Source organism: Penaeus japonicus, unplaced genomic scaffold (assembly GCF_977035675.1).
Source record: "Penaeus japonicus unplaced genomic scaffold, GWHDUDI00000001_assembly GWHDUDI00000037, whole genome shotgun sequence".
NCBI classification, from domain to species: domain Eukaryota; kingdom Metazoa; phylum Arthropoda; class Malacostraca; order Decapoda; family Penaeidae; genus Penaeus; species Penaeus japonicus.
The window spans coordinates 13,445,089-13,465,088 of NW_028234439.1; the positions used below are offsets into that span (position 1 = coordinate 13,445,089).

The 20,000-nt window shown below is 35.6% G+C and overlaps 2 protein-coding genes and 1 long non-coding RNA gene across 8 annotated transcripts in view; 2 read left to right on the plus strand and 1 right to left on the minus strand.

The window, feature by feature from the left end:
* The first annotated feature begins 1,937 nt into the window (after positions 1-1,937).
* On the plus strand, positions 1,938-3,138 carry LOC147467195 (uncharacterized). The gene is made up of 2 exons (XR_015190628.1): positions 1,938-2,480; positions 2,517-3,138. It is a non-coding gene; the product is annotated as an uncharacterized LOC147467195 (long non-coding RNA).
* A 2,459-nt stretch (positions 3,139-5,597) lies between these two features.
* pkaap (A-kinase anchoring protein pkaap) lies at positions 5,598-19,267 on the minus strand. Of its 2 annotated transcripts, none has more exons than XM_043034087.2 (10): positions 19,111-19,267; positions 16,563-16,754; positions 12,928-13,789; positions 11,623-11,746; positions 11,264-11,400; positions 9,682-9,826; positions 8,772-8,880; positions 7,381-7,567; positions 7,008-7,137; positions 5,598-6,110 (listed from the first exon to the last, which is right to left on the minus strand). In XM_043034087.2, exons 1-10 carry the CDS (start codon positions 19,133-19,135, stop codon positions 5,943-5,945), a joined length of 2,079 nt encoding a protein of 692 aa, XP_042890021.2. In that variant the 5' UTR covers positions 19,136-19,267; the 3' UTR covers positions 5,598-5,942. The 2 variants fall into 2 exon arrangements, with proteins under 2 accessions (XP_042890021.2, XP_042890022.2); XM_043034088.2 differs by having other exon boundaries at positions 5,770-6,110; positions 8,832-8,880.
* A 232-nt stretch (positions 19,268-19,499) lies between these two features.
* Positions 19,500-20,000, plus strand: part of mys (position-specific antigen beta subunit myospheroid) — a 19,028-nt gene continuing 18,527 nt past the window's right edge. For 2 of the 5 annotated variants that reach the window (XM_086532282.1, XM_086532276.1), the window contains exon 1: positions 19,776-20,000. This exon is cut by the window's right edge and continues 106 nt beyond it. The gene's annotated coding sequence lies outside the window, so the exon portion shown is untranslated. The other 3 variants (XM_086532280.1, XM_086532274.1, XM_086532281.1) reach the window with 3 other exon arrangements.

Genomic DNA, 20,000 nt, shown 5'->3' on the forward strand with positions numbered 1-20,000 from the left:
GCACATCTCGGAAGACAATATTCTGCATGTCTTCATTATCCATATTGAGAAGTGGTTAATTAACTTTCATGTACATTAGGGGGTCTTTTCTGAAGGTAATCTTGTAGTAGATCCTTTATTTGTTAATTATTATATTCTCTCTCATATTTCTTGAGTTTAAAAAGCATTTGTAAATTAGAATATTCTGTCAATGTCATGCTTTAAAAGTGTCAAGGAAAAAGATAATTCATCTTTTTAAGGGATGAATTTTAAAAAATAATCAAAATCATTACTAAAGTTATTCAAGTTTTCAGACAGTAAACTCAAACAAAAGTAAGTGACATTATGGCACTTTCTCTGTATTTTCGTCTTGATACACTGACATTTCCTCTTTATTATTTATTTATTTATTCAAAATAAAAGTATCTTTGGTAACAAAAAGGCACCAACTACTTCCTATTCAGTCAAACACATGTTGATGTCCATACATATGATCTATCTTTCAGTTCCTTTGGATAATACCCAGTCTTTGAATGAGGCAGATTATGATGTTCCTCTCTGAGAGAATGTCTGGTTCCTTACACTACTCATTGCTTCCATGTTATTTTTTTTTTTAATCTTGCTTTTTGCTTCCGCATACCTGGTTTTGTTTTGCATTAGAGTACTTGGTAGACTGACACACCTCTGGCTCTAGATTGCAGATGATAGCAAGAAGTTCAATATGTGTTATTTTTCTTGGCACTCTCAGTAAAAACTAAAAAAAAAATCAATTTAACAAACAATGAATTATACGGATCTACGTTGATCTTAGGATTGAGTTAGGTGTTTGTGTGGGGATGGAGGGGTTAATACCCAGTGACTGAAAAACGACAACAAATTTTGATTAAATGCTACATATTCAGTGTCATATGCATGTGTAACAAACCTAAAATTTTTAATATATCCAGATCTTTGTCGTTTCTTAACAAGCACCTACCCTTAACTTATATGGAAAATAAGTATTACAAAAAAATAGGAAATATTTATTTCAGTTTTGATTATTAATATCCAATATTCCTTTACAGCATCTATGAAAGGCAGTGAAAAAGAAATTAATGAAAAGCACTGCTATTTAAAGATACAATATATTTAAGAAAAATTTCTGGTTCATATAAATCTTGCAGATATGCACAGAAAGAAAATATATAAAATTTACAATCCTCATTATATACTCCTATATATTTAGATGATCCACAACATTAGTGTTCACATCAAAACAAGAATACAAAACAATCAAAATGTATCATCTTTCAGATTAAAGCCACTCAAACAACCTTGTGTTTGTACTTCTTCATTAATTTGGCACTGCTTTGCTATAGAGGGAATGGATGTCGTCTCACAACCATACCTCATAACGTAAACAGTATTTACTTTTACTCTTTTCATACGATCAAAAGAACTGTGAACACAAATTCACCCCAAATGCATCTTCTCTACTACTCTTTCTCCCTCCCTTGTTCATGGTAGTTCATGGTACCCTTCTTCATCAACTTTCAAAATACAAAAGACAACTGCAAAGCAGAACTATTCGGCAGGGGAGTATACTATATTGATCACAGCTTACACCACAACAAAAACAACATCAATATATACAAAGATCACAGCTGTGGTGACAACCAGCATTCAAGATAAAAGTATCTTTGGTAATAAAAACTCTATCATTCTTACTATGAAGATGCATGTGGAATGAAATAAAATGTAGTGAACTGTTTCATTATTGTTTTCCTTTTAGTTCCCTAAAAGAAAACCAGTAAAAAATATCAATTAACATGAGGTAAATTGATTCCCTCAGACATGTGTGAGCCCTTTGCGTAACGCGCTTACAGTAAAGCATCTTCAGTGATCCAGTCTACCATTATCATATATTCAGATCTAGATCAGCCAAGTTAGCTATTGCATGTAGCTTATCCTTCTTTTTTTTATTAGTCTTATCATAAGTAATATCTTGGGATTAAGTGGCAATAAATATGGAAATATGCAAAATGACAATAATGCACATTAAACTACATTCATGGGATATTGCAAATATCCTTTCACATGTTACAGATCTATATTTGAGGCAGCTGGTACGAAATGCACTTTAACTATTCTTTGAGTCGTAGGGGGGAGGAGGAGGGGAGGGAGGGGGTTAAATCTTTGTTATGAATGAAATGTCTGTTTATGTGTGTTTGTGTATTTGTTTGTGTATATGTGTTTGTGTTTGTGTGTGTGTGCGTGTGCGTATGAATGTGCGTGTGTGTGGGAGTGTGCACGTGTGCGCGTGTGTGCATGAGACTGAGTTTGAACGTGTGTAAGTCTAAGTGTGTGTGTGTGTGTGTGTGTGTGTGTGTGTGTGTGTGTGTGTGTGTGTGTGTGTGTGTGTGTGTGTGTGTGTGTGTGTGTGTGTGTGTGTGTGTGTGTGTGTGTGTGTGTGTGTGTGTGTGTGTGTGTGTGTGTGTGTGTGTGTGTGTGTGTGTGTGTTGGTGTAAGTGTAGGTGTAAGTGTAGGTGTAAGTGTAGGTGTAAGTGTAGGTGTAAGTGTAAATGTAGGTGTAAGTGTAGGTGTGGGTATGGGTGTGCGTGTACACATGTACATTGAAAAAATGAGAAACTAATGACATTGATGACTATTGGCAATGATGAAAGGTAATCCATTCCTCATTGAGGGACTAAACTTGAGACAACTTAACTTTACAGACTCTTGTTCAATATCAGTTATTTGTAAACTAACATTCTTAGATTATCTTTCAAGGAATTCTAACTGTTAAATTAAAATGTCTAACTTATTCATAAATCAACAAGTAAAATCTCAATTCATGTTTTCTAACTAAATCAACATTAAAGTAACAACATATGTTATAATGTAAAAATGCCTATCCATGTGAACTAATATAGTAGTAACTAACAGTCTACATCGTGGAAATACAGTTTACAAAGAAATGTGATGTAACTATAAAGATATATAACCAGAAAACTAAAACAAATTGTGTGGACATACACAATCATTCACAAATAAACATACAAACATACAAACACACACAATGTGCACACACAGACATACATGTACGCACACACACATACACACAGACGCACACACACATGCATGCCCACACGCACACAAACAAGTCTGCACACATACACATAGAGTACGTTACTAAACAACACAAAGAAACGAATGGGAGTTAAGCCCTCTTCAACTGCTAAGGATTCCAAAAGACCAAAATGTCAGGTATGGAAATATATGAAACTTCACACTTGCTAGTGTTTTGTAGATGTACAGAACCATATTCAAACTGTGTACACTGGGTGTTGCGAATGGTAATAAGTTATGAAACTGGATGTATTTGCCTGTATCTGATTTTAAATATGATGTATTTTCATTTTAGGATGAACAAGAAAACAAATATCATACTGTTGACCCAAAATATGAACATGCAATGTTCTCTAGTACACACTAAATTCTAAGCACCAGTCAGCTGCAAACACGTCAAGTGAGCAATTGATTTCTGGTTTAAAATAGTTAAACAAAGATTAACTGAAGGAGGATCAACTACATCCATATGTATGTAAGGACACATATCTATACAACACATTTTTCAAGAAATATGTAACAAATACGAGTACAATTTGGGCAAACTAAAAGCTTGCTACGAAATATTAATTTAACTCCTGTAGATCTGATGCTCAACATTTTAAGGTTAAAACATACATAACATCTATGGATATTTAAGAAGAGGGAATATAAAGTCATTTACAGCCTGGATTTTAGGAATGTTCATATTTTATGATGCACATATAACAAAAGATTTATCAACATAAAAATATAATGTAATTTTTTCAAGTGCATATTGATCATTAAGAAAAAATGAGTATATATATAAACACCTTTAAAACTGTATGTACAGAAAGCCTTTGCTGATAGTATTTTGATTCTATATAATTTACATTTTAAATCAAAAACCTGTATCATTATTTTTTGTTTTACTTAAAATTTGGCCAAAGATAAAAGTCAAACTATGTCCTACCATGTATAGTCATCATGCAAGTCAAAATCATTAAAGGAACAGGGTTAAAAATGAGAACAATCCTACCTCATTTTTATCAATAATGTCTATTTTCCCTGATAAGACCTAGCTTACCTGCAGGGATGTCCTAAAAGACATAGCACCCTTGCAGAAATTGATATTCCTATAAAGCTTCTGTCAACTATGATAAATGGATAAAAAAAGATAATATCATTTACTTTCCACTGAGCCAAAGCTTTACAAAACTAGAGAAAACTTCCATAACCATGAATCATTACTATATAAATGTATATCACAATCCTCCCTGACAATAACTCAAAAATGTTCCATCAATAAAACCTAAAAAGAGCTGAACAATATTAAACCAACTTCACCACACTGTTTGAATCTTTGTAAGGGAGGGGAGCCATATGTCTATATCAATATGGTATTGCATTACTCCATATTATTATATATGTTTCAAAAGGAGAACCACCAAGAAAAGCAAGGACTTGCTGTACATAACAACGACTGATTTGGCATATGTGAGAGACTTAGGCCCCATCCATATGTGTGAACTTTGCAGAGCTAACTTTGCTTGATAGGATGCCAGAAATGGAGAAGCTGTGAGCAAAGCTTTGTAATTAGGAAACTCTACACTCAGCTTCTCCATTTTTGACTTCAAATCAAGCAAAGTTTGCCAAGCAAAACTCGCCACCTGGATGAGGCCTTAGAAGATGAAAGCAATAATGAAAGTTCATGTTGGTTGCCTATGGACAAATTAAAGTTATTGCAGTATTTCTTTCTTGAGTTTGTTAGTGTCTACCAAAGCAAGGCTGGAACAACTACCTTTAATGTTTACATGACAAACTCTAAAACTGAATCTTCTTTTTTTGCAATGTAAAAAATAAAGAAACATTATTCTATGGGTCAAGTAGTCTTAATTTGTGTATATAAGCAGAAAGGTAAGTATGTGTGTGATTGTGTGTCAGATACAAAGAGCAAGAGGAAAAGAGAGAGAGAGAAAGAGAGAGAGAGAGAGAGAGAGAGAGAGAGAGAGAGAGAGAGAGAGAGAGAGAGAGAGAGAGAGAGAGAGAGAGAGAGAGAGAGAGAGAGAGAGAGAGAGAGAGAGAGAGAGAGAGATGATGAGGAGAGGAGAAAGATAAGGGGAGGGAAGAAAGGAGGAAAGAGAATGAGAAGAGAAGAGAGAGAAAGGAGAAGTAAGAGAAGAAAAAGAGAAAGTGAGAGAAAAGAGGAGAGAGAGGGAGAAAAGAGGAAGGAGAGAGAGAGAGAGAGAGAGAGAGAGAGAGGGAGAGAGAGAGAGAGAGAGAGAGAGAGAGAGAGAGAGAGAGAGAGAGAGAGAGAGAGAGAGAGAGAGAGAGAGAGAGAGAGAGAGAGAGAGAGAGAGAGAGAGAGAGAGAGAGAGAGAGAGAAAGTGAGAGAAGGAGATAGTAATGTTAGTTCTCAGCAGCTCATTCCAAATCAAAACATCTCACCCAGCTGAGGATGGGCTCTCAGGAATTAGCCTGGTCCTCTTTTCAGTCTTCCAGACCATCTCTCCTTTGAAATCATTAAACATCCACATTTATGCACTATAGGGTGTTGTAAAATGACCACCTTTCTCCACTTTCTGCTTGACAACATATGCCCAAACAAAAAAAATTTCCTAATTCGCAATGCATGCACTCGAGATTCAAAGCCACGGCACCCTTTAAATACATTCTCCCTGGGCATCCTCCATTCATGAGCTATGACCAATTTTCCCTAGACGTTGCAACATTTCCACCAAAGAGTTCCCTGGAGACAATTAAGCCATAATAAGTATTTATATGTACATATGTACATTCATTACTTCAATAAGTGCTCCTATAGATCACGGTCCCGTTATCACATTTCTGTATCTAGCGAATAAAACTGTATTGTTATAGACGCCTCTCTCCCATCATGAGGGGAAAACATCACTTAGATTATCCTGTGACACTGAGGATGGTGTGAGAGGTGGCTGGGAGGATTCCATACTGGATCTGTTGCTGCCTTGCGATCCTAAGGTTACACTTGTCACGTCTTTAATGATCATCTCTGCGACTTTGTAAGCCATATCCTCTTTTACCTGGAAATGTTTATGATTATTATTTAGTTGTAGTAGTAATAGCAGTAGGAGTAGTAGGAGTATGATGGTATTAGTCACATTATCGCTCTTTTATCATTCAGTAAATAAAAGATCATTTCCCTCCTGTTTAGTACTGCCCGTCAAATCACCAAACCCCCAATACAGGTATGGGTACGAGTACACCATCCACTTCCCAGCACCACCTTTGGTTCGAGGACCAGTCAAACTATCTTTTCAACAATATGTGTATACCTTTTCTTGGAAACCACTGTTAAGGGTTAATATGTAAAAAAACAGGCTAGGCATAACAGAAAGAGAGAGAGAGAGAGAGAGAGAGAAATAATTAGCTTCTCACACAAAGAAAATTTCAAATATTAATGTAAAATGAGACCTCTCTTACATTGAAAGTTTCAAATTATTTTTAGGATTGTTAAACTAATGGTCTCTGGTTCCTATATCTCCCATTCTCTTTCTGAGGGATAACTGGAATGTAGAAGCAATCTTTGTGTGAGATCTTGCTAATTGGTAATTTAACTTGATAGAAGCATGTATTTTTATCCACAGTTAAAATACGACATAGTCTGGAGGGAAACTGTATTTTATTGTCAGGACAGCAACAAGTGAGCCTGGACTACAGACACACATCATGTGTAACTATTGGACAAGAAACGAGCATTGCGAGATTCACACCACTAGCACAAGAGGGTAAATAAACATTTTGGAGTTATCAATATCAGTAATTATCATTTATCACTGTATTAATATTTACTGTTTATAATCTAACCAAAGTAGTTAAAAATATATATAAATAAATAAATAAATTTGAAGTAAGTAAGAAGATTCTAACACCAAGATGAAGAAAGGGAAGCAAAACATGCAAATAAAAGACTGCCTTACCTTATCCTCGTCCATGTTTACAAATCTTTTAAGAGTCCGAGAAATTTTTGACTCTGTCTTGCGATCAGGCTCTGGCTGCAGCTCAGACTCAAATCTTCCAAGCTCATTAATAAATCCACAGCTCATTTTACTGTTAAACAAATACAAAATGAGAGTTTTACACCTGACATAAACATAGATGCAAGGACCTTCCTGAATTGTATATTCATGATGGCTAATTTATTAAATAAGAAGAGTAGTACATATACATATATAAAAATATATAAGTACAGTTGGAAAGTTTAATGTATACATTAATAACTTCAATATTAATAACTTTACTTCACCAACGTGGGTCCCCTATAAAATAATGTACCTCTACAATGAGCCGTACCTGAAATTCTTCCTCCGCCACAATGAATCTGGGTCCGTAATCTGAGCCTCGTCAATTCTCATGGCACCATCCAAGTTGTGAAATCGGTGAGTAGATGAAGTATCCATTGCCAGCAGAGTATTTTGTGAACTGATGCCTGCTCCCCCATAGCTACTGCTTTGCTCGCTGCTACATGTGCTCTCAGAGCCTGTGAAAGAAATCACAGATGCACATTGCACTTCAAATAGAGTGACAATTAAACATAAATATATTGATGATTGGCAAATACGTTTGGGTAAAGTGAGTGAATAAAAGCTGCTAGAAATAAAAATACATAAAATGGAACAATAACAACACACTTTGGATTGACTCAAAAATTAATATATAAATAAAATAAAGTTGATAAGTGAAACTAAAAAATGACCGCGAGTCCAAAATGCTGGGATTATCAATTTGAAGCCAAGCACCCAGCTTACAACTAATGGTTGGATGGTATTCTGTATGTATTACCAGTAATATTGCTAATATTCTAATAAAATTCAATTTGTATAAAGCAAAGTGTAGAAATCATTGAAAATTGAAAAGATAGTTTACAAAGAATGTTTCAGCATACCTCTTTCCCACAGATATTTTTAGCATTATTTACCTCAAGAAGTGTGCTAAGTTAAACACTTCAATATAACATATGAATGAAAAATGTCTTAAGAAAGTCTGAAAAACTTTCCAAACAGCAATTATCATTTGTACTGGGACAAAGAGCACAAAATAACAGCAATTGCCAAATGCAGTATCACAAAAGATCTATCACTACTTATTCTTATTTTCAGTTTATTGTTTGTGCTCCATTATACACCTGCTTTTTCCAATGACATTTATTGTACCTAGGATTGATTCTTCTAATTATAGCATAATGTATCCCCAAACCTAAAAAACATTTTCGTAGAACAAAAAATAGATTTGATAATACATGTAGTCGAGTTTGAATAATGCTTCTAGATGTATTCAACAATTAAATGTAGAAAATTATGGAAATTACAGAGAAAGTAAGATTGAATGTTTACACTGTGCAATCAATATATTCTTATATTATCAGTCATGACAATTTATATTCTCTATTCTGGGAGTTACATATCTAAGCTCAGATATAACTTTTAATAACCAAAACACAAGCTAGAATTATTTGAAGCAACTAGAGGGATAAAAAATCTGACGAGTTTTTGAATGACCCTTTCGTCCCACACAAACCCAAACACGTCGCACAGGGGTAAATATCTGAACATAAGTACACACAAACCATCCCCATCCCCCTTACACAAGCACTAACACCACTTCTGACTCGTAACAACAAAAAAGCAGTGGAAGGTTAATCACCCGATAATTATAACAATGCGCAAGCAAAGAAAAGCATTTACCTGATCTCTTTTTGCGGCCAAGCAGTTCAATACTTGTCTTGACAGTATTAATCAACTCACTCAGGTACTTGATGTGAAGACTGGATGACAAATAGCCAGGAAGGAAATCCTAAAATAAAAGATTATACAAAACATACCTGAATTAATGGAGCAATATAAGTCCTGACTTAGAAATGGGGTTACTCAATACACCAGGGACATTTCAGGGTATTAATGCACAGGTACCTATAATTTCTTGAAGCTCAGTTACTATTATTATTCATAATCAAAGTTCCACAACATGCATATACTGTATTATGGTGGCCATACTTCCTTGATACTCTTTATTTTTTCTTTTCTTTTTTTACCTACTTCATGAAACAAATAAAATTATAATAATATATTTTAGGATACTAAAGTACTTAATGAAATGTTTACCTACTTAGATATTATTTATAAAAAAAAGTTTAAGGAAAAAGGAACAATATCCTTACATACAAACAAATATAATATTTCCAAATGCAAAAGCAGATACTTTTTTATCTATGAAAGAACTGAAAATCCTGAAAATACACATTTTTTTTTTTAGATAGTATAACAGTATGATGGATCCATAAAAACATAATATATCCATAAATCCAAAGAATAATATATCCATAAATTTGATTTACAAAATGAAATTTTATACAATAAGTACAAAAAATATATAAAAAGAACCAAAATACAAGAAAATATGAATAAAGCTTCTAAAACCTAACAATACTGAAGAGCAACTATAAATACCAATGTCAATACAAGCATAAACATATAATATAAGTTTTACCTATGGTACCACAATCATAAACAAATATTAGTGAACATACTTCCAAAACTATATTTTAGATAAGTAAATGTTCAAAATAACAGTAATAAAAAACTAGTAACATATTACCCTTTCAAGAACATGCAGAACCACTCTGAGCGGCAAATTAAAACAGGATGGCAAGGGGCCCTCTTCACGGCAGATATTGCTTTCAACTTCAAATCTTACTCGGTCACTGAATCCCTGCGGACACGTCGCTTGCAGAGAGAAGTACCTGCGAAAAGGTGCAGACACGACATTTAAGAAATATTTACAGAGATGTTTTGTTGTTTAACATCACAAATTTGTATGCAAAGAGGTGTCTGAGCCAAGAACAGAGAAGAGTTTACATTAGCTAATCTTATATTTGTGAATACCTCTAACAAAGGCACTCATTCTTGATTACCACTAAATACAAAACAGCTTATGGACACACACAGCTACATCAAATCACTTTCTTTATAACTAAATATGTAAATTTACAAACTTAAGGTATTTTCCTTGGGGATGTAAAATGATTTTCTTTAGCTTAGTATTAGTTGTAAGTACCACTTCCCCAAAGAAGATGAATCCAGCCCTCGTTTTAGCACAAGAATAATTGGTATCATAATCCACACACTAGTTACATCTGTCTTGTTGCTAACATCAGAAATTCTTGGGGTTCAGAAAAAAATATAATATAAATAATGCGTCTCCCACTCAGACCTGCTGTTATCCTTCCATTCTTTCTGCTTGAGAATGTAAACAATGCATTTGTATGGGTTGACTCTTGTACATATCAGGAAAACTTCCTGTGTCTTATTTACGCAAAGATTTTCTAACAAATATTTAAACTGGGAACAAGCAAAACACATTATCAATATATCTAAAAGCTTTAGGTGTATATGTATGATTTTATCCATGATAAAAAAGCATTACATAAGATCAATGCCATAGAGTCATAAACTACATGGTATCCATTCATGAGCTCAAACGGGTTGCATTGACTCCTGGATTTGTTAGTTCATTTTTAGCTTTAGTAATTGCTCCAAAGCAGATTCTTCATATGTTAGATCCCCGTAGAAAACACAAATATTTTTGCTTTTGAGAAAAAATTCTTGGTCAACTGTCCTGAACTGAAATCCCATAACTGTGATCATTAAATTGTAATAAATATTCCTCTTGCTATGCATCATTCATAGCATTTGACAATATTTCTGTGCTGAATTTTCAAAAATATTACAGAACGTACTTTCACAAATTTTCAGGATTGACTTATTTGGATTGACCTGTGTTTATTATTTACTAGCAAATTATTACAATATTCTCATTTATGAAGACAGTGAAATAAAATAAAATAAATATATCATTTAAATTTAAGATTTACCAAGAATAAAAGCCATTAGCAACGTTTTTTTTTTCTGAAAAAAAGGGCCCCACTCATCAGTCCAAACTGTCACATCTGCATAAATCAGAGGTCATGAGTTCACTGTGATAAATGTGGATTTTGATATGAGACAAATTGCCATGATATGCCGTAGCCTGCATACCGTGCAATAAAGCCTGTTATGGTGACACAGGACTTCAGCACCAGAATTAGCATATATAAAGCTGACATCCATCACCACAGAAATTCCATGGCAGTGCATGTCATTGTAACTGTACAACAAAACCAAACTTTCCTTTTACTTACTTATCATACAAGACCATGGCATCTGACTGTGCTTGCTGAGGATCATAGATGCCAGCATGCTCAATTAACTGCTGACGGAAATTTGAAGCTGCCACCCACAGTTGCAGCATTTGCCTCCCTCCTTCCTGCTCCACATACTGGAATCAAGTATATAATATCACTGATCAGTAGTGATTTTTTAACAAAAAGAATGATAAACCACAAATAGAATGTATCTCTGTAAAAAAAAAAAAAAAAATTATAATATGCATCACATGCTAGCTATTTTTTCCCATCATTAATGACAGCCTCTTTCCTTTGATGTTCAATTAAATAAATTTTTTTCTAATTAGACTATTTCTAGTACTGGGTGTCCTTACCTCCATGAAGTAAGGAAATGCTGAATCACTATATAGAATATCCGCCAAACGCACAGAGCCACTGGTAAGAACATCAATCTGGTGCTTGAGGTAGTAGTCACTTGCAAGAAACTTTGGGAGGTATCTAGAAGAGATGTATTAAAATGAGCCTTCATAGGATATCAAGGTCTTATTTTTCTTTAACTAAATGAATATTTGGAAACAGTTCTTCATAAAATCTCAATTCCCTAAATCAAATGGATAGCCCTAGCTAATGCACAAAATGACAAGGAGCTGTAGGAAAAATAAAAAATGAAAAATAAAAACAATTAATTAATTAATCAAATTAAATCATTGTTTTGTGTGGTTTAACTATGAAGGATAACACAAATTTCCCAAATCAATTTTCACAAATGTGTCACTGTTTCTGTCTGTGCTTTTAACCCATTCCCGACGGGGGAATTCTAGCCTTGAATGTCCAAATGCCGGGGCGTTCGAATTATTAGGCCTAAATCAATTGAATGGCTGGCACAATACTGTGCCGCCCGGCAACTGGGCTTTTGAATGCGCGGTACACATGCTGTACCACCCGTCCTGTGTGGGTTAACACACTGTGGTCAGGTGTTTGGTGATTAGGTTGTGGCCCTTACAATGGGTGTCACTTTGTTATTTGTCCTCTCATGAGACAAAAATATTTCTGTTATGTTGAGCATAAGGAAAATGATGAACTGGTATAAATAAATTAATAAAAATAAATTATAAAATCAATTAATCCTGTCAATTGGTTAATATAAACCTTACAATATGGTAAAACACTTAAAAAAAACTGACTAAAACAAAAGTAGCTATAGTATTACAAGCAAATGAAAAAGAACAAGAAAGACCATGACTTATCATGCAGTAATTGCTTGCTCAGAAATAAAAATCTGTCTGGAGTGCAACATGGCAGGCTACAATCCCTATCTGTAGGCCACACTAGTAAATGTATTTCTGTCTGTAATTGGTTATAGAAAGTTGGGCCCTCCTGGAATGATGGTCAGATAAAAACCAAGAGAACCTAGGTCTCTAGTTTCTCTATTGGATTTGTTTGTGGGATTGAAAAGGAACAATTTTGGAGATTACTTTCTCCTACATTATTCCTAAAATGCCTTTAGTCCTGAAAGAAGGTAAGACCAACAGTAAATGAGTCAGTGGCAATTCACAAATGCCACACTTTCCAAAAAAGGGATTCTCTTCATCTAATCAACCCCCATTCAAGCAAACTGATCGGTGTATTTTGATCTTCTGCATTACATAAACAATTAGAAAAAGATTGTCAATACTCACTCTCTCTCTAGGACTCCAAACACTATTTTCTGAGCTGGAGCAAAACACTCAGAGTCAATGTCTTCCTGAACAACGGAGATCTTTTGCAGAATAACTTCTCTAATGTCGTCATCTAGGCCGATAGACTGTTCTGCATCCCTTGCTATGTACTTGTTGAAAATCTTCATGGCATCCTCTGCAATGCTTTGTCTGAGTTTCTGAGCCCTTGAACATACTGAGGCACTTGGACTTGAAAAATCTCTTGTATCTTTCAACAGAGGTTTTGCTGTAGTAACACTTTCATTTCCAACTGGCTTTGTATTGCTTCCTTTCACACTATCAATATGATTGGGTAATATCACACACTTCTCATCAGAAGTCCGACCATCACAGTGCAGCACCTTGCAAAAGCTCCCATCAGGGCTATTAAGGGGAGTAACATCGTTAGCATGTTTAATATTACTCACTAAATCAGGTAAGACCAACCCTTTATCTCTGGATTGCACTCCTTCCTTTGGGCCAAAGCTTTCTGTCCTTGAATTTGAGCATGACTGAGTAGTGTAATTCTCAAATATTTCACTGACTGTCTGTTTTTGCTTGTTCTCCAGTCCTGCACAATTACTATCTCTATAATCTATGTAAGATCTATCACTAGTAGCGGAAGTTGCTAGGTCGGATGTCGTATGCACATCTTGGCTTCTTATGCGAGTCACTGCCGCTGCTCTAAAGCTAGTGGCATCAAGCCAAAATCTTGCATACTTCTCAGCACCCCAGCCTTGTAAAAACTGCAAGAAGTATGGAAGAGTGGAGTGGCTGTTGAGGATATCTTCTACAGTCTTTACAAACTGTGATTGTATTTGCAATGGGTCCACCTTTTCATCTCCTGAAAAATGCAAGGAAGTGTTGTATTAATCGTTAATACATCAAAAATCAGCACTCTAAAAAAGCATCTGTCTCTTGAACGTTTGGTTATCATTCTTCACCTTTTGATCTCTTTCCATTTCAGTTACATAAAATATGAGGATAATTCATTGTATTCTTACCTAATGAAAGACTAAGCATGCATTTGTAAATAAGTACATAAAGCTTATTAAGATTAATTCTGCCAAACTGGAGATTATTAAATTGATCAACCAGCAGCAGAACATAACAAAAACAGTTCCTCTATGGAAGCCTCCAAGCAGATGCCCTTTCCATCCCTAGCCTCTCACTGGTCAAGCAATCAAGCTTCTCAAAGCATGCAACTTCATTTCCTCCTCCACCCAGGACTCTCCCTTAAAAAATCAGCATTTGGAAATTTTGCATATGCCCATATAATTGCAGTTGATTTTACTTTATACATGCAATAAGCTTCACATCAGTTTAATACAGCAATCTCTAGTTTAATAGAAAAAAAAGAAAAAAAATTATCACTTCATGACTCTGCCCAGCAACTCCTCAAGCACATGTTAATCTTCAGTTTTTAATGCCATACTGTAAGAATAGTATCAATACTGTCTTAAAGAAATGGAGCCTTGTCCTCTTGCTCAGATTTCTGGAATCTTTTAGCTGACAATTCCTAAATCATCCTGAGCCAGATCCAGACATTGGCTACTTCCATGTATGATTCATCATTGTTGTGGCTATACCAAAAGACTTGAATGTTCCTAACACAATCACACAATGACTGGACTGTATCTTCAAATGGCCTTCAAGTGCTTGACTTTGTTTTTTATCCATGAGATCCTCAGTCTTAATAGCATTTATTTGCTTAGGCATCTGATAATATTTACAGTGACTCAGGCAGTGACAATTACTTCCTCAATAAAACAAAAATTTTGAAACTTTCAAGACGCTTAGGATCCATATAGATTATTTTCTGCCATCTTACCCAAAATCCAGCCTGTACATATGTAGGAGAGCATGGAAGCAAATATTCACCCTTGCTACATATCCATATACTAGAAAAATAATGCCTTCTCAACAAATATATATGTATAACACCATTAAACTATACTGATTCTTAAACCCATTCTTAATGGGTGCCATGATATACATGACAGCCCTGCCTAGGACTGAAAGACAGATATCATTGTGCATGTATCTGTTTATTTTCATAATGGTTTATGACTAGGGCTGGTGGCTGCAGTGTCACAAATATCCTGTCCTAATAGTCAATTTGCTAGCTTGAGTGTCCATCTATTTTGTACTGATATTAAGTCACATCATGATTATAAGGGTAAACTGAAGTTCCATTTAATTATAGAATAGATAATTTACCAAGGAATGCTATTATGTTGCCACAGGTATGTTGATTGAGTAACGACGTGTGTATAAATATCCCTATCTGAATTCACTATATCTTTAACCCCTTCATGACGGATGACATTCACGTCATGACTTGGCTGTTCTTCCTGCTGGTGATGTGAATGCAACGTCATGGCTTTTGTCTAGTCATCTCACTGGATGAATGATGGATGACATTCATGTCATGATTTGGCTGTTCTTCCTGCTAGTGATGTGAATGCAACATCATGGCTTTTGTCTAGCCATCTCACTGGATGATTATATGCACAGTGGCTGGCCGCCGCCTCAACATACAATAAGCCCATAGCATTAAACTGCACATATTGAAATACCATGGCGAAATGGAGGTGGAGCTCAAACTGCCTTATTGTCAACAGATTACAATGAAAATATGCATCCACTGAGAACAACTAGGTCTCTTTGCTCAGAAAGCAACCTGTCCCTTAACCCAATGACGACAGTGTGTCACACCCATGTGATACACCATTGTGCCTGATGACAGGGCGACACACCAGTGTGACATCCCCAAGGTGATATTACTTAGGCCCAGCATAGGGAGTTGCCAGTTCTTGCTGGGCCCGTTGGGATTGGGTTAAAAGTGTATCTAAGAAAGGAACTTTAAAGCCTACAAGTGGAACTAGCAAAAGCAGCCAAAATACAAATAGAATACTGTAAAGGTGAAAATCATAGTTGTGAATGCAAATTACTCATTTTGTGTGGAATTTGCTTAATATAAGAAAAATACCCTGCTACTTTAGTGTAACATACAAACTACTTGAATATTTCAGTGACAGGAAAGATTTAAGCTAAACTTTGAGGTATCCAAAGGTTTTTGAAGTTCATCAACTAATAATGGAGCAACTTCAAACCTAAACTTTCTCGACAATTTATTATCAAGTCATTGAACATTTACAATATATTACTGAACCTGCTTTTCACATTTAAGTTTGTGGGCATGATCATTCTCTTATTTCAAATCAGTGAAAGGAATGTCAACATTTTTGCTCTCATTGAAATGATTATGAAATCCTTGGCTGTTTACTCGAGTTGCAAATCATAGGCTAACTTACAAAGTAAATAATTATCCTGTGTAAATATTGTGTTGCAAATGTTTCTCGGAAAAATTTGGTTGGAAAAAGAGAAAATCATTGAAAAATCATACTTTCCATAAAAAACACAATAGGAGCCTTTTCACTAATTATCTATTTTTGTAGTGATAGTTTGCTAGGCTAACTGACAGATATAGCAAAAATTTACAAAAATAATCAGTACAGATATCTACACGCTCTGACATACATATCACAACCACATGCAAAAGACAAAAAAATAAATAAAATAATAATAATATCAAAATAAAAAAACCTTCTCACCTGAATTAGACATGAACAGATCTTCATCAGCACTCGTAATAAAGTGCAAGTTACTAGACTGTGCCTGCTGTGAGGGTGAGGATGAGGTCACTTCAGCACCCTGGCACACTTCAGCTCCCCCATGGTAGGAAGAACTGCCAGCAGCCACTCCGTAGACCATGTGGTTCGGACTCCCTCCCCCAGACCCTCCACCTGTGGAGGACGTGGACTTTATGCAGTTAATGTAAAGATTTTCTTAACAACTATTTTTCCTGTTATCTGAAGATGGTGTATTTTGTGAAAGACACCTTGTATTGTAGTGACTAATTGACATGTCTACCTTATTAATTTACATGTCAAAAATCTACACAAAGTAGCAACATTGTATTCAGTGTCATCAGAGGAAATCAAGAGCCTGAAGTTGATGAAAAGCCATGAATGAAAATTGATAACTCCACAAATATATCTGAAATCCTTCAGTTTTATTCATGCCTTTTCTACATTTGTTGTAAAGAACCCTGAACAGCTTAGTCACTATATTTCAAAGAGCTATTTGTCAGACATCAAATAACACAAGCATGGTTACATAATCTGTAAACAGAATGCAATGGATGCACCTTTCGCATATTGAGGATCATTTAAGGAGAAAATAAAGGAGACAAGGGGAAGGGAAGGACTATAGAATGACAAGCTCTTTCAAATAGGAGAATAAAGGGGAAATGTGGAGAAAGGAGGAGCAAAAAGAAAAAATGGAAGAAGAGAAGAGGATAGAGAAAGGGATGAAAGGGAGAAGGAAGAGAAGGAAAAATAGGCATCATAGTAAGAGGAGAAGAGAGAAGAAAAGGAGGAAGAAAACTAGGAAGAAGGGCAGAAAAATGAAAAAATGAGAGAGAAAAAAAAAAGATGATTAGTTTGGTCAGCTAGGAAGTTGCATAAACAGAGGTCATTATGAAAATGTAGAAAATAGTACAAATGAGAATGAATTATTCCATAATATGTAATCAACAATTTGACATTACATCTCTATCTTGCTTGTATAAGTTATGTTTTGCTATTCATGTTACATAACTTTTATTTACTGACAGGTGGCATACATTAAAAAACAATAAGTATGATTGAAGGGGACACTCATCTGCTCTTTATAAATAAATAGATAATGATATCAATGAATAGAAATAGTATAACAACATTATGACTCAAATTCTAGATATACATCATCATCTCCAAATCATTCTTTTCAGCTCTTATAGTAATTACCAATCTATGATAAGCATAAAACACCAAAGCACAATTATTCAGCTGCATAATCTGACTCAAAGGAATATTTTTATGTATCAAGTCCTTTGTATTAACCCACACAGGACGGGTGGTACAGCATGTGTACCGCGCATTCAAAAGCCCAGTTGCCGGGCGGCACAGTATTGTGCCAGCTATTCAATTGATTTAGGCCTAATAATTCGAACGCCCCGGCATTTGGACATTCTAGGCTAGAAATCCCCCGTCGGGAATGGGTTAATTGCTGCAACATGGCTATTCTTTGCTCAAGAGATATCCTTTCAGCTTTTATTTGATCTAATAGGCTTTTTCCAGTACTCTTCAGGCACCGCAAGTGGACATATTTAAGAATCCATAAACAGCACTGTCCTTCATCGCAGATTTTGTGCCATTTGAGTAGAGTAGTAGAAAACACGTGTCGGATAACAATACTAGATATAATGGATAAAAAATTACCAATTATAAAGGACTTGCTACTATTATAAAATAATCTTTTGTGTCATGTTTTGAAGTTCAGTTGTACCTCTTCAGTATGATATATAGAAAACTTTAATAATATAATAAAATTAAACCGGAGACGAGTCAAAAGAAGAAAGATATATGACAGGAGCAAAGGCCCTGAATTTCGTGATGAACTAATGTTATGGTTGTGCATTTACCACACGAGCTTTAGACGTCCAAATATTTCCTTTGACTTCATACTGCTATCCTTTCTCATATGATCTGCTGGAGGAAAGTGAATGTATATGTATGTTTATGTGTGTGTGTGAATATATAGGTTGGGTTCATTTCTAACACTATGTGCCAGACATTTCTTGTATATTTTGATAGTTTATATTATGTAGTATAATCAGTCGGTGTATCCATTACATAGATCTGCAGAAATGGTAGACCTATTCAATACATGTATAACAAAGTTTAGTAATGGTTGCGTGGCTGTCTTGATGGGAATGTTAAGGATAAAAGTTTCCTATGTAGTGAAAAGCCACGTTTTTGAGAGCTGAAGGGGGAGGGGATCTGTAGTGAAATACTATGACCATTGTACTAAATACCGTGTTTTATTCCTCTACGTGAACTGCAATGCCAAATAGCTGAAACTATAAATGTTGATCTACGACAGACATGCCCACATAATCTTTAATTGTCATGGTACTACATTAATCACACATAATAGTAAATTCCCCGACCAAGAGTGAATCTTTCCTTTTCAAATCCAGCACGACAAAATCAAAATCCTTCTTCTCTCCCCTCGACTGCTTCCCGACATCCTCCTCCATTCAAAGGCTGAACTTACGAAACTTCTTCCAGAGGGACGACATTTCGGGGAAAGTGTCATAGACATTTCATATCTATTTTTCCGCGTTTCCTGTTCTCCTTCTACTCCAGCTGACCGAGAGAACAACAAATAGGCGTCATAGAGGACGGTACCTTGGCCTCCTTCAAAAGGGATTCTCAAAGGTAATCTGAAACTCCTCTAAGATCCTAAAGCTCTTCGATCCTATATTTCAGATCTTCTATTATCCCTCTTATCTGTACAGGGAACTGAGAATGCTTATACTGACGAATATTACCATATACGTTATTTGAAAAAAATATAATCGACGATATGGATAGCACCCTATAGCGTTTACATAAAAGAGTGTGTGGAAGCATAGAAATGAGATAATTTCCCGATTGTGTTATGAGGTCACACGTTTTCTATTCGTGGGTCAGTCGGACATTCCCGTTTTCTTTCACCTTCTTCTTCGTAGAAAACGGAGGACTATAGATACACCTTTGTTATAAATCAACCCTTTTTAATAATGCTTTACGGATATCCGCTTTTGAGGGCTACAGGAGTTAGTGCATGAACGCGAGTGAGAGCTGACGGCGACTTGACGAAGGGACGGGCCGGGCAGCCGAGCGGCCAGCATTTGAAGTGTCGTGTGTGACAAGAAGAAGTGCATGACGTCACGGCGAGGTGTTTGTTTTCCATTTTTAGCCGTGGTCGAGGTCTCGTCTCCCCTCTAATTACTCCGCTTTCCTCGCTAGCAATGCCCGTCCCCTGTTCCATCTCAGCCTAAAACACACTTCCAACTCCTCCGGCAGAAGAGGTAGGTCGAAATGTAGCCAAAGAGTGGCGAAAAGTGCGGCAATTAAGCGCGAAAAGTTCAGATGCAGGAGAGAAAGAGAGAGAGGGCGAGA

Bases quoted from the DNA above. Each gene is read 5' to 3' on its own strand.
- pkaap (XM_043034087.2), bottom strand. From the start codon at position 19,135: ATGTCGTCCCTCTGGAAGAAGTTTC. The intron at 16,755-19,110 runs GTAAGTTCAGCC...CGTCCTCCACAG, and splicing joins GTCCCTCTGGAAGAAGTTTC to GTGGAGGGTCTGGGGGAGGG. The intron at 11,401-11,622 runs GTAAGGACACCC...ACTTGATTCCAG, and splicing joins CATTTCCTTACTTCATGGAG to TATGTGGAGCAGGAAGGAGG.